The sequence below is a fragment of the Camponotus vicinus genome, unplaced genomic scaffold (assembly GCF_025532165.1).
Source record: "Camponotus vicinus isolate PSW18456_S1 unplaced genomic scaffold, iyCamVici1.0 SCAF_1, whole genome shotgun sequence".
Taxonomy (NCBI): Eukaryota; Metazoa; Arthropoda; class Insecta; order Hymenoptera; family Formicidae; genus Camponotus; species Camponotus vicinus.
The window spans coordinates 37498412-37514332 of record NW_028141945.1 but is presented as its reverse complement, the minus strand read 5'-3'; the positions used below and the strand labels follow the sequence as shown (position 1 = coordinate 37514332).

Sequence of the window (15921 nt, the reverse complement as noted above, 5' to 3'; positions counted from 1 at the left end):
CGTTACCGTTAGCACGCGATGAGATAACGCGCTCCAGTCTTAGGGTAAGCCTGGCTTTGATAGCAAAATGATGAAACAGGTGACTCTTTCGCTGACAAACACGCGACGCAGATGCGGCCGTGCGTCTTCCGGTCGCGCGCCTCGCTCGAGAATAAACACCAACTTCCTTCGGAAATAATCTGACCACCTTACAAATACACGCGCAATACGCCATCCATGACGCGAGAGAGGTATTTATTTTCTTTTAATTGTCAGTAATTATTTGCGCAAGAATACCTGCAATTTTTTGAGACTGCATAAATAAAAGCTTTGTCAATATCCGATATAATGCACTCGATAATTCAGCGGTAGAATTTTAAATAATATTTCATCAAGGAACAAGCAAAATAAAAACAATAATAAAGCAGTCAGCTGATTAATTATTACGATGCATATTATGCATCGCGCTCTAATTTGGATATAAAAGAGAGAGAGAGCCTTTTGAATTATATGTGATAAAAATTTCTTGACGAATTTTGTAACAAATATCGCAGAAAGGAAGTAGATAGTAGAGCCTTCGCTTTATTACGGGTTACAAAGCGCAACCTGTGCAACCAGACACCTCGCTGAAATGCACTCCTGCGGTGGACAATGAAAGAGAGACCGATGGTCTCTTTTTTTCTCCCTTCCTCTCTCTCTGTCAAAAGCAGAAAGAATTGTTTTACGTGAACTCGTTCGCTCGTCTCCCCTCATTGAAATGCATCCGGTACCACCCCTCACCACTTCCTGGATGCTGCGTGGGATTTTCGTTTCCCAGAGTGCACCGTGCTGCACCGACATCAGGCCTTCTCATGACGTCTCTCATTCTCAATCATAATCAAAAACAATTAATCATATATTGTGGCCAAAAAATAATTTGCGCTATTATTAATCCATATGTAAATAACGCAAAATTATTTTACAAAATATAAATTTTTGCAAAAGTATAATGGTTCGATAGGCGATCTATGATTTTACTATTCGTGACACTTTCGTGGGAAAGGATGGCAGCTTGAATATTCGAAATACCCGCGCCGTGTTGTGGCGGCGTGCAAATCGAACCGACGCACACCAACGCGATCAAGAGTGAGAAAGAGGGAGAATGCCGCGTGGCAAACGCTCTCTCCAATTGGTCTCTAGGATCGTTTATCTACGCTTCGCTCGCCGTGAGTTGCGCCGCCGCCGACGCGCGCGCGATGCTGTCATTTCCCGTAGGTCCCCTCGCGTGCCGCGTGCGAGACGAGCACAACGGAGTAAATTGACAATTATCAATGAAAAAAGGTCTCGATTCGTCTCGTTGATTTTGTGTCATCGCACTCGGTGCTGCGACGCACGATCGTCGCGAAGCGCTTGCGGCCTCGTGCGTCAAATTTAACGAAATCTTCGCGCGACATTTTATGAATTAAAACTTTGCGATTTCGTCAACCACATTTTTTCCTACAATTCAGACCATTCCAAGAAGTCACGTAACACGCTTACCGGCCCCCTCCCTGCCCGAATATTAGACTCTCGATCGACTTCAAAGTACATTAAAGTTAAATGTAAAATGTATGAATTATTAAATCGAAAATATCGATACATATTAATAATAAAATTTGTGCAAATTTAATGACGCGTCAAAAATTGCGCGTTTTATTTTTCTGCAACCCTTTAGCGGAAATTCTTTCCGTTGCCTCAAATATGAAAATAAATAAAAAATAAATAAAATAAATAAAAAATAAAATATAAATTAAAAAGATAACTTTTTTTTTTGGACCAACGAATTCAATATAATTTTCGAACTACGCGAGCCTCACTATCGTCTTGTATAAAACGTCAGCGATAATCCGAGCGGAGTATGTAAATAAGTTTACGATGCGTAACGCGTCGCGTCGTGCAAACATGAAAATCTACCGAATATACGCGCGCGATAAGATTTATGCGTGTGTACACGTTGTTTTGGAAAGACCGGACTTATTTATTCCTCATCTCCCGCTGCGCCCCCGCCCCCACCCCCTCCCCCTTCAGCGACGCGCCGCTCTCTTTTCGCGACTGCCATCCGTGGGCACGAGCGCGTGAAGGACAATTAAAGCGACGAATTAAGGTCACAATTAAATTAATTTGACGACGTGTGTTTTCGATCCCGATCCAGCGTGTTGGTCTCGTTAATCGCGTCGTAGAATAACACGGGATGGAGAAACGGGCGAGAAGGAATAAAAATTCTAGGACATTGAGATATAATCGAGAAATTAATTAGACACCTCTCTCTATGACGCGGAAATAAATTCCGCTAGTAATTTTGCATACACAGAGAAAAATATCATTCTACTGCCAAGAAAAGCGATTACTCAGTTTATTTTTCTTTTCTTAAGTAATAGTTTTCTTCAACAAGGAATATATTCTTGATAATAGTCTTAAAATATACTCATCACAAGTGTTAGAAAATCTCACTATCATGTACTCAAGAGAAGAATTTATTTTCTCTTCAAGAATATTGTAAAATTGTATCAAAGAAAAATCAAACTTACTTTACGCCAACTCTAGTAAGCAAACCAGATTTTTGTTTTAATTTAATATTCTTGACTAAAATACTGCACTTACTAAAATTCAGAATATATTCAATTAAATTTAATGCTCGTGGTGAACTTGTGATATATTTGCGGATATATAAACTTATGATATATTTAAAATAAATAATATTTACTTGAATACAGTATACATTTTTCTCTGTGTAGAGAAAAATTATTACGCGCGAATGCTAGACATTTATCTCACGGTGTTCCTACCGTGCAATTGTCATTTCCTCCGAAATCTCTCCTCCAATGACGCTCTTGAAAAAATTTCGCCCCCCCCGAGGATGCGGAGGACCTGGAATATTGGAGCACGTCCAGAGAGGTTGCGATTGGCATTCTCTCGGCCGTGCTCTTCCCCCCTTCGCTTTCCTTTAGGGACCGATAACTGTACAATCTTTCCGCACACGCTCCGCCAGGTCTGAACGTAGCCGCAGTCGCGTCGAGGGGACTATACATCGCGAATGGCGGTTATTTCGTTTCTCCGCTCGTCGCGTGATTGGTCTCGACGGCGGGGAGGGCGCGAGGGAGGGGGGAACGACTCGCCGAGGCGAGGCGAGTCGAAGGGCGACGGAAAGCGCCGAGCTCGCGGGAGGCTCGCTCGCTCGCAATCGAAGACGTCCGCTTCAGTCGCTAGAGAGCGCTTTTCGTGGTTACCACGCGTCCCCGCGCAGCTCCGTGAGTCGCAGCTCGCGCACGTATCGTCGTTTACGTCCCAACGTAACTGCGCAATCGTGCCCCGCACCGTCCTTCCGGACCCGGGTGGGCCACGCGCGTGTCTTGACAGCCGCGCGTTTGGCGGGAAACGCGAGGCGTGTATTTACGTGCTTATTTACGCGGTGTCAGAGGCGACTCGGCTCGGATCCCCCCTCCCATTCGCGGATCGGCATATCGCTGCGGGCCGTGTGCAATAGCGCTTTTCTATGGAATTTTCTCGCGCCAAGACGGCCGATTGCGTTATCGCGTCGATTCGCCGTGTGTGAGTGCGGGAGGACGAGAAGCGAGAGAGAGAGAGGGAAGAGAAGAAACAAAGAGCGAGGGAGATCCGGCCGCGGATCGATCGCCGACGGTGGACCACGAATTCGCGCGGGACATGTAGCACGTTCTCTCGCCGTCGCTCGGATACTCACGCGCAAGTGCGGTCGCGCGACGTTGCCAGATCGACCGTTCTCTCGCAGACTACGCCGGAGGATCGTTGTGTCGCGAGAAGAGTGTCGATAGAGTGACTAGAGTCGCGTGTATCCTTGGCACGGAGACGGCAGGAACGTCCCCGCGGTGACTTTAGCGGACGGTTTCGCCCCGGTGCGGCGAGATCTCGCGCCAGAGAGAGTTTGTTTTCGCCGCCCGCTGTCTCTGTCTGGCACGTAGTAACCGTGTCCACCAACCGTGTTGCCAAGCGCGGCTGCTGTTTGCCGTCGCACGCGTCGCCCGTGATACCGGGCTCTCCCCCGCGGAAGCCGACCCGGGTGTATCATCGTCACTTACCCTCCTGGCGAGAGGATGAGCGCGACCACCGCATCGGCGAGTGCGTGAGTCCGATGCGCGAGGCAGGAGCCCCTGGTTAAGTCGACGCTCGGCGGCAGCTACGCGGCCATTATTCGAAATTCGGTGGGTCGCGCCACGGATCGCGCTGTTGCCACATCCCGTCCACGGTGCGTAGCCGCGGTTCCAACGTCCCGCGACGACGGCGGCAGCGATTCCTGGAAGGAGTCATCGTCATCCCCACGCGCGATGCGTCACGGCCATCGCTAGAAGAAACGATCTAGCGCGCTGAGAGACACGGACGGAAGGAGAAAAAGCGCAAGAGACAGTGTATGTTACAAGTGTGTTCTCGTCGCAGAGACTCGTCCGGGTTTTGGTGTTATTTGTTGTCTACGCGCGCGGGGGCGTAGGAAGAGAAAGAGAGAGAGAGAGAGAGAAACGGCGCGCGAGCGTTTGCCGTTGTGGAGCGCGGTGGCGATAGAGCGCGACGAAATATGAGCGCACGAGTGCTGAACCCGGTGATGATGACGGAAATAAGCAGGAATCTAGGCGGCGGCGGCGGCGGCGGTGGAGGACGAGCGGCGCCGAGCAGGGCCGCGCTCGCCCGCGTGCGACGCGATCTCTTCGGGCCGGTGGACCACGCGGCGGCTCGCGCCCTCGCCGAGCGCGAGCTGCGCGCCCAATCGCTCCTGGACGCCGAGCGATGGGGCTTCGAGTTCAAGCTGGGGATACCGCGGAAGAACTCGCGCTACGAGTGGGAGGAGGTGACGGAGCGCGACGTCGTGCCCGAGCCCTACGCCCTCCGCGGCATGCCCTACCTGAGGAAACACGCGCCCGGGACGCCGCGGAAGTTGCCGCGCGCCGACGACGCATCGACGACGGCGTCGCCGACGACGGTGGTCGCGACGACGACGATGACGATGACGACGACGACGAGGATCGTCGAGCAGACGGAGACGCCGACGTGCGCCACGCCGACGGCCGAGAGGACGCCGCCGCAGGAGCCCAGGGTGCCCGAGATCGGCGAGGCCACGGCGCCCAATCCTCTCGTGGACGCGAGCGCCAAGAGGAAGAGGTGCGCGGCGGAGCCGACCACCCCCGTTCTACCCTCGGTCGCGAGAAAGCAATCCACGATCACCGGTAAGTCCTGCATATTTTTCGCAAGTTGCACAGAGAAAAATATCATTCTACTGCCAAGGAAAGCGATTACTTAGTTTGTTTTTCTTTTCTTAAGTAATAGTTTTCTTCAACAAAGAATATATTCTTGATGATAGTCTTCAAATATACTCATCACAAGTGTTAGAAAATCTCACTATCATGTACTCAAGAGAAGAATTTATTTTCTCTTCAAGAATATTGTAAAGTTGTATCAAAGAAAAATCAAACTTACTTTACGCCAACTCTAGTAAGCAAACCAAATTTTTGTTTTAATTTAATATTCTTGACTAAAATACTGCACTTACTAAAATTCAGAATATATTCAATTAAATTTAATGCTTGTGATGAACTTGTGATATATTTGCGGATATACAAACTTATGATATACTTAAAATAAATAATATTTACTTGAATACAGTGTACATTTTTCTCTGTGTGGAGTTTACTACTTCGAGCTCGTTCGCCGAATACTTCCGGCAATCAAGCATGTTTTCTTTCGACAATTTGCGAGTAATTTCTCATCATTACGCTTCCATTCGGCGCTTTGATCTCGAAACGTTCTCGTGGAAAAAAAAAAGAGTCACGGTATCGCGCCAAACTACTGATAAAAATTATTTACGGCTTACTCGCGAAGCGAGTATCTTCGCGTCTTCGGTGGGGATGGATTTCTGTCGATTATATAAATTCAACGGGCGATGTTTGTTTTCGGATTGTTTGATCGCGCGCACGCGTTCGTGTAAAAATACGAAATTAACGCGGCTGCCGTTATCGTCGACGAGCCACCCGATTGGTCGCCTCTCGCCGATTATTTCGCCGTGAAATCACGCGTGTCGGCGGGTTCACGGCGAAACGCTACGCGTCGTTCCGCTCGATTGCACGGCGTGTATCTCGGTCTTTAACGCCTCTAATCTACTCGTAATTCATCAGCGCGTATCTGCTGCCGCGGAGGCACGAGATACAGGTACAGATAAAGTTTGTTTACACCTGCATTGCATATGCACGAGGAACGTATTTGACAAAGGCGATTCGACGGGAAGTGATTTGCATTGTTTCGCTCCGGGTCCTCGCTCGCGCGCGCGCGAATCGAATATCCGAATGTCTCGTTATCTATATCTAATCATCGATTCATTAGAATCGATCTTGTGTTGAATGAAATATGGGTGACAGAGAGATAGAGGGGGGGGGGGGCGAAAAGAAAGAGAGAGAAAATTTATTCCTCTGCTAATTTAATTCCGCAAATTATTATATTTATTTATATTATTTATTATCTTATATATTAAATTATATTTATTTTATAGAAATAATTTTCGAGTCTAACGGGGACAATAATAAGGACACGATCAATGCAAGAGTTATCTTATCGTTGCAAGTTTCTTTCCGGGAAATAGATCCCGGAAACTGCGAATTATTGCTTTCGGCACGAAACGTCATGATTTTGCGTCGTACTTGTTACACGGATTCGACGAATTGCGGAAATAATTCCGCGCCGAAAGATTACCGAGGAATTTTCAAGAGGATTTATCGCGATTAATTTGCTCGGTATATTTATACGGGAAGCGCATAGCCTAGGTCAATCCAATTCGTCTGTCGTAAGATTGCCGTAATTGGTGTATAATTACGTCAGCACCTGATAATTGACAACAAATTGCGCGTATCATCCATATATTTTAAAATTTATCAATGCTATTTTCTGCTGGCTACGGATAATGCTCAAAATATATAGACTTGATGCAAATGTACAAGCAATAAAGTAGAGTCAATTGTATAATGTATTATAGTAATTGATTTAGAAATCTCTTTTATAATTATTTCACATTATGTTGAATATTATTGCCATATATTCTATGACGAAGAAATCAGCTAAAGTATCTACTTGAACTAGCTCCCATTTTTTTCTATTATTTACTTCTTGTAGTATATATCATTTTCTACGTTTTGTATAAGTGCACAATTATTTTTCCCTTTTTCGATGACATGTGTCAACAAGAGATTCTATCGATGAATTCTGCGAGGTATCGAAACTACATTATCGCTACGATATCGTTGAAAAGAAAGACATTGGCAATAAATATATTCCTCTTTTTTCCTCTACAGATAAGCAAAATCGCTTGTCTGCGTTGTAAACGATGACACAATCAAAATAATATTGCATTACAACGGTTGTTTTCGACAACAGTGGCGCAAGCTTTTGAGATAATGCGACAAACTTATGCGAGATGGACAAAAACCTTCGTATATGTGTGTGTAAATTTATGCAATATGCTTAGGGTCAAGGTTTCAATTCTTTCAATAAAAATTTTAACTGAAATAAATTAACTAAATTTTAGCTTGTATGTTCTATCTTTAAAACAAATACTTTATATTATTATCCATCCATAGCACAATGATGCGCTTGCAATAATATTTGCAAAGAAGTCTAAAGTCTAAAGCGGAAAGAACGGTATCGCTAATCATAATTGCATATACAATTCACTCATAAACGTGTTATCACTCTCGTACGCAAAATTATCACTGTTGGCACTACTTTATATATTTACGTGCGAGCGATGCGTATCGTGAACGATTTGCAATGCTAAATTCGAGCTTAATCGACATTCTTTGTCTGGAAATTTGTTTGATAACGATTAATCGATTGTGCCAAGATGAGGAGAGATTGAGTCAATATATAATTGAGTGACATAATGTGATTGAGAGATAAGCGATGTCAGCAATTTTATAAAAGAAAAAAAAACAAGACAGATATGCAACTGTAAACTTTGAATCATTTATCATACGTAAAACTGCAATATTCGAAATTCTAAAATATCAAAATTAAGTTATATTTTTTAAATATCTCTTTATATTAAATATTACTTTTTTTATTAAAATTATAAAAATTTTTATTAAAAGGAAATTAACGAGCATTTTTTCACGGTTTCAAGTATTCTAACAAAGTTTCAACTTTTATGCATTTTCTATGCACGTTTGTGTTACAACACAGTCGTCTTGTAGATGCTATAAATCTCAAAGTCTAATTCTCTTTTTTTTTCTCCTATTTATTATTCGGCCATGCACACCACCCACGCGACGCGACTATTTTTGGATGTGACTCGTCATGTGTCGTGCATGCATATATGCGTGTAAACATTTCACGTCGTGCCACAACATGCGGCGTTTTTGTTTATATTTTTACCGCATTGCGAAAAGCGACGCTGTACAATTTATCGCGAGTCGACGGAAAAATGTCCATGACTTACATTCACTTTATTCAGTTTTTCCTCAATTCTTATTAGAATCTGATATTTAATAATGTTTAATAGATTGTTTTCTATACATGAGTATCTTGATATTCAAACATTTTTTTCAAAAGATAGTTTTGTTTCCTATTGAGAGGAAATTGCAACTTCCGGAACATCCCGTACATATGTGTAAAATGGGTGAGAAACCGATTGGGCGTCCTATCTACGCTACTCAATTCCTTGCTTCGCGGGGGTAGTAACGAGTTTGTAACGTATTTTGCTTTACGGATACATTTATGGGGGCGCCGAACGATATTTCTAACGTACTTTATTAATGAGCCGCGCGGTCAGCTGTTGAAATCCATATGGGGTTGCTGGCCCCGAGTGCACCCCCATGCTTTTCCTCTCTCACAATCCCCACGCGCCTCCCTTTCCAGACCTTTTGTATCCCGCGTGACGCGTGTACGTCGAGTGTTTGCACGCGTGGGGGGCATCAGCTGTGCACGCAATCGCGTGCCCCTGACTACTATGAACCCCAGGAGCGGCAGACAGATCGTTGCGAGAGGGTCGGCATTTAAAATCAGGGTTTAGGGCCCGCATATCTCGTCTCGTAGGTATTTAAATTAGAGAGTAAGGAAATAATCGGGAGATAATTATTAAATCCTATATGCGTTCAATTTTATTTTTTTCCGCAATTTTCAAATTTAAAAAATTCACGATATATTCTAAACTACTGATTTAAAAATGTACAATTTTCTGAATTTTTATTTCAAGAAAGATGCGATATTTATGACATAAATATAAATATATTTTTCGCGAATACGAGCGTAATCAATAAATTCTGTAAATAAAATAATTGTAATAAATTTATACAATAATCGAATAATTAAATATAAATATAATAATTATAATTAAATATAATAATCGAATAATTCGATAATAAAGAAAAATATTTTGAAAGGGTGAGAGCTAGGTATCGTGTGATTTTCGTCACATGACTTAGCAGACGACTCTACAAAAGCACAAGGGTTCGAATAGATAACTGGACAGATGCACCTAATTTTATTGTGGAAGTTTGCCAAATGCTATCCCAAAGGGGCCTGAGGGGGTGTCTTTGTATCTTTGGGGCATATTGTATTAGCATATCGATTTATGAGTCACAATCAACGAACTCGCTTCGACATAATCATATTTTTATTAATTTTATTCAAATTTGATCACAAGTATGACTCTCACATACACCCATGTAAATTTTCATATACAAAAAAGGGCTGTTACTTTTGATAACTTCGAAGATTCGAAGCTTCGAAAAATATAGTCTTGCAAATTCATGTAAAAAATGTTGAAAATATTATAAATAGAAGTGAATTAATTAATATGTATGCACAAAAAATTATTTAAAAAATAAATTATTAAAAAATTATTAAAATCAAAATTTTTAGAAATATTTTTCAATTTAGCAACATAATTACAACATTTTATTCAGATTTTATCATATAATTTTATTATAAATGTACATATATCGCGATAAAATGTAACCTTCGAAGCTTCGAAATTTTGATCTTCGAAGATTTTAATACCGAAACTTCAAACTAAATCATCTAATACAAAACACTATATAAAAAATTTAGAATTTTATATACGATTAAAATTTAATTCAAGCGTTTCTATCTCTTGAATATTCGTTATGATATTTCACCAAAGAATAATTTAATATTTATTTCATGGCAAACAACTAAAAATATATCTCTAGAAGTTAGAACTGTGTAGAACGACTAACAAAAACAATGTAAAATCCTGATCTCACGCTCTTATCTTTCACTGATATAATTAGCGACGCGGTGCGTCGATATTATATTCTCAAGGTTATCAGAGGAAAGATTTCGCATGCACGGTCGTTAGCAAGCCGGATTGTGCATAAGGTCAAGTCTGGCATTGCATGCGATTACATATAAGAAATCAAAGTCGAAGATAAGCCGTGAATTGCTCGCGTTATTCACCAGATGCCTTTTAAGATACTCTATCTCATTTTCAAATGGAATACAAATAAAAATATAAAAAATGTGTATATATAATAATTAATAATATTTATGTTTCAATTGTATTAGCATTTTGTGATAAGATTAGCCTAACTGCAAAATTATTGTAAAATCTATAGGATATAAATTATCTTTTTATACATTTATTATACAATTGAAATATCTTCAGATGGGAAAAAAATTCTTTATACTTAATAAAAATGTATAAGAAATTTTCGATTGTCTTAAAATTCAACATTACTAAAAACGACTAAATATTTCAATTAGCGAATAAATATTTCATATTCGATTATATATATTCTTTCATCATACTCGCATTGGTTTATATAAAAATATGCTTTTTCCATTGTCTGTTCCAGACTTTATGAAGAGTCGTAAGCGCGGCTTGAACGGCACCACAAAGAGTATGATAGAGCCGCCGGAGAAGATCGCCCGTAACGCGGGTCAGATACGCAGCTAAAACCTTCAGCTTTCTTGTTCAAGCCTTGCCGTCTTCTTCCATTTCGTTCGTGCGCGACGTGAGACAATACCAGAAGCGGGAAACAGCATCGCCGAAAGGATTAACGGAGAAAGGGGAACTCCGGCAGGAGGCGCGAGGTTTGCGTTGGCTGTGCCATTCATATAGTTTTATCTACCATGAGTGCAGACGAAACAGATCGAGAGATAGATGAATTAAAAAGGAAAAAAAAAATGAACAAAAAAAGCTAAGAAACAACATCATTTTTCATCACGTATGTACATCTTTTTCTGTAATTCACTGCTTTGTAATATCGCGAGAATTACGGAAACAATAGTAACAGCGAAGATAGATGCGAGACGAGAAAAACAGAATTAAATAAATAGAAGAAAAGCGAAAAAGAGAGAGGACGCGCTTGATGGAAGAAGAGAGAGACCATAGCTCTCTCTCGTCGCTATTTTTTTATGAAACATGTCATATCTTTTTTTTGTATTAGGATAAGAATATAAGTAATGTTAAGAATATGAAAATTAGATTGTAGATATAGAGTAATGATTTGTGTCCAAATTAATTAATGTAATATATACGTTTGTTTCTGAGACATTCATAGAAAAATCTTTAAACAATGTCGTTACACACAAAAAAACACTGTAAGAAAGAGAGAAGCACTACGAAATATAGTTTAGATTATTCATAGGAGTTAGTTTATTAGCTTCTAAGATATAAGAGAGATATCGCGCGTATTCATTGGATCGAAAGAATCAGATATTTAAGCTGGTCCATGGATTTTTGGGACTCGTGACTGCGTTCAATTTCCTCAAGTATTCAGCGATGGATTTTCCTTTACTGAATAACTGAGGAGATTTTAGAATCTTATTAGGAAGCAGATCTTTGCGATAGATATTGCGCCAATTTCGATACCGCATTCTTGAAATGCGTGCAATATCGAAGCAACTTGCAATTTCCAAATTAAAGATTCACAAGCACTTGTTTTGAATTTTCTCGACTTGGATATATGGTTTTACGAAAATATGAGGAGAAGCTCAAAAGAGTGGTTGCGACTCCAAAAAGTATCAGAATGTGACCAGTTTTAAGAAAGAAGAGAAACATGATTTAGCTGTAGTTCGTTACCCAAGTTTAAGCATTGATCTCCTGTACGATTTTAAGAAAGTACAGCCGATGCCAAATCATCCTACGATTTTTTTCTTCTCTGCCTGTTGAAAAAAAAGATCCATCATCCTCTCCCAATCCCTTCTTTATCCTACATCGCGTTTATTTATGACAAATAATGCGAGAGATATAATCGTCATAAAGTCGCAGCTTTTAAGAGAAGAACTCTTCCTTAGTTATATTCTTTTATCAGCAATTTTTTTATCTTACGAATTACAATTTCGACATAAAAATATTTAATATTTTTACATGATTCTATCAAATTAAATTGCTTGATTTTTTGCTGCGATATATTCTCGGAAATTTATTCAGACAATAATTTTTCAGTTTTATTATTTTCTACATTTCAATATTAGTTTAAATAAATGTAACAATTTATATGAAAACTTATAATTTTGAACACTTCCATGTTTGATAAATATAAAACCAATGGGAAGATTTTTAGACATTTAACTTTCTCTAATCTTAAAAAGGTACTCGAAGACTCTCATAATATTTCTGACAAAAATGTTAAATTAATCGTAATAGCATAAATTTTTTGTTGGCCACATCATAATATATAACGATATATAAATATAAAATCTCAAAAAATCTCTTTCATATATTATCATATGATATACATGGTAATATATAATAAAATATTTTATAGAATATATAGTATGATTTATATAAATTAAAAAGAAAAAAGTGTTAATATCGGAAAATCAAATTTTAAGTGTCCAACAAAAGGTTAATAAATTGCAGATTTTCATTTTTGTTATGAATAATTGCGAAGAAAATTTTCTTGTTTTATATTGAGATTGAGCGAATTAAGCGTTTCATAATTAAAAAATTGCATATTGTAAAGTGAACGTTTACTTCGTTCAACGCCAACGAATTTATAAAACGTAATATTAGCTATATATATTCTTAACTGATTTTTATAATGGTAGCTGTTTATCATACACGACTTTTTTGTTTATCAATATCCCATTAAAGCGGTCCTCATAAAATACCCCACTGTATCTTGCTCCTCCTGATATTTTCCCGCTCGCCATTTCCTTTTTGAGATTATAGCCCAAAAATACGACTGGTGGTTACAAGCTATGTATTTTTTCAAAGTCCATGTCATAATATCGAAAATGTGGGAGAAAGAGTTAAAAATATAAATCTCTCTCTCCTCTCTTTCCTCCCTCTCTCCTTCTCTCTTCATAAATCAAAAATTTAAAGATATACATTGATCGCAATATTTATTTCCCTCTGTACGGAACGTTCAGAATTTCACAAAATTCATATAACAGTCGAAAATTGAATAATCATTGAATAATTAAATTATCATTGATTATACATTCGTGGCACTTCGCGATTTCGATCGACATACATGCAGCAATCGTCAAAAAAAGACAAGTGAATTTAATTTGACAATGGTACCCTGAAATATGTGTAACATATTGATAGTTTCCATTTCGCGAAAAAAATGACAATAAAATAACCAGTTTTCTTAATAAGCGCGATCACTTTAATTCTAGCGAACAATGTCATTTTTGGTGACATATTAAAATAAAAAAAATGAAAGATCTTTTATGTCTAAAGATGCCATCGTCGGATTAAAAACAGAAAAGAGACCTGACAATCTTGGAATCTCGTAAGATCTGAGAAACTCGCGACGCTGCTTGGTGCCTACCGTCAAAGAAAACTCGGAAAAAAACAATAAAGAGAGAAAAATCTTACGTCTATGTAACCCTGTGATGTATTAGTATGATCTCAGTAAACATAACTTAGCATGTACTTCTTATCTATGATAATTAAATATATATGTATATGCGATAGAACAAGGAGTTGTGACAGGACATTTGAAAAATGTCACGTTATAAAGTATAAAAATTAGAATTCGCGGATAAGAGAATCGATGATTCGTGGTACTTTGTGAATATGTGTGTTTGTGTGCGCGCGTGTTGTATGTATGAGTCTTGCAGAGACTGAAGAATGAAATGAGAAGAGAGAGAGTAGAAAAAGAGAAAGAATACCCAGTGAATCATGCCTCATATTCAGTCGATACTCCGCGATATAAAATGATATATGTGTAACGACAATATTATATAAAGATATATATAAATATATATAATGTATAATTATATAAAAATTGTAACTATAAGAGAGTCTAAAAAACTAACTAACTAACATAAGTAAATTGTCTCTCCAATTGTTTATTAAAAAAAGATCTATCTATAAAGTGACGTTGATTTTTTCTCTTCTCAAATCCTTTTATCTTTTCCACGTCCAAATAACTTTTAATTAATATCATTTTTACAGTTTTCAAAATGTTAGTTTGTATTCCAAGCTCTGTTTAAAAATACTTTCATTAAAATGTCGCATCTTTTTGTCAGAACTCTATCATCTTATTACAAATTAAAATATCTGAATATATAAACACTTTTTCGTATCATGTTTTTTTGCATTACTTTCTTTCTCGCATTATTTGTAAGGATTCACAGAAAAAAAAGTCTTTTGATTTGTGCAACGAGAAATTTAGAGAATTAATGGTTTGACAGGTTTCTGTTCCTTTACTGTACCATAAAAACCTTGCAAATCCGACGATTAAGGAAAATCATGGCAAGTGCAGCTGCGCGACCAGAGATGCACTAAAAGAGCTTGTTCCCGATAATTCAGGACAGGTGCTCGCGAAGCTTCGCTGGTAAGTGATTTTGTTTCACCTTCCTTCAGTCGCTGCCCAGGGATCAATTTTGCGGTTGTAACGGTCGAATTCGTCTGACAAGGAGAATCTGACTAACAATCCCAATATACATCGTATCATATTAATCTAAAGAAAAAATATAGAATATGCGTTAACGCGATATATTTTTTTCCGAAGATACTAACAAAAAAAATCTTACAAAGATAAAAAAAAATACGCCAAGTACTAAAAAAACACTAAATATCTCCGAAGATATTAATAACGATAGACAAGACAATATATGAGATGACAAGTAAATATATGCGCACGCGTTAAATATATTTTATGAGAATAACATAAAAGCTGAATTCTAAAAATTTATTTTTTTTACCTACAAATTCGTTATCTAAAAAATTATTAGTCATATTTTACTGAAGATGCATATTCAAATGCACAAATTTCAAAATTTAATTTATCTTATTTTTAAGATTAATTATAAATATATAATACACACAATAGATGATTTAAACGTGTTCAAATAATATTTGCCATACGTCAATGTTAAGTTTGAATATAATCGTAATCAAACAATAAGAACTATCGCTTACATCAATTATAATGATATATTACAGTTGCGTCGCGAATGCAATTAGCAAGTTCGAACGTTTTGTTTGCGAGAAGGCTGCCTGTTGACGTTCGAGACGGCACGTACGAGCGTCATAAAGTGTAAGGTAAAAATGCACCTACCAAATTTGCAAGTAAATTAATGCAAACTGACTGGAGGTCATTGGTGCGAAAAGTATCGATACGTTGCATACGAAATATCCACAATTTCAACGCGCGCGATCCTAATTGGGCGATCAATTTGCATCTCGATTGGCAGTTCATTATTTTTTTTTACAATTTTATAATTATGTGGTTTTCTTAAAATTTCAACAACAGCGCAATGTTATGCAATACCGGTATTATATAATGCTAGAGTCGACAATAATATATTGGAATACTAAATTAATTGATTTTTACAAGAATCCAATGTGCTAGTTTAAGCTAATTTAAATTTTCATTAAATATTTAGTAATTTATAAATTAGGCAATTATAATAAAATCTGAAAAAGGCTTAAATTTCTGAAGGAAATTTTTCTAATAAAAAATAAATTCTATATTTCAATATATATCA

General features: G+C 38.4%; 2 protein-coding genes across 2 annotated transcripts in view; one reads left to right on the top strand and one right to left on the bottom strand.

Moving 5' to 3' along the window:
- Positions 1 to 15921, bottom strand: part of Hipk (Homeodomain interacting protein kinase) — a 129976-nt gene that overhangs the window by 99548 nt on the left and 14507 nt on the right. The window lies entirely within an intron of this gene.
- On the top strand, positions 3133 to 14307 carry Dap (cyclin-dependent kinase inhibitor dacapo). The gene is made up of 2 exons (XM_083089119.1): positions 3133 to 5189; positions 10824 to 14307. Exons 1-2 carry the CDS (start codon positions 4544 to 4546, stop codon positions 10922 to 10924), a joined length of 747 nt encoding a protein of 248 aa, XP_082945245.1. The 5' UTR covers positions 3133 to 4543; the 3' UTR covers positions 10925 to 14307.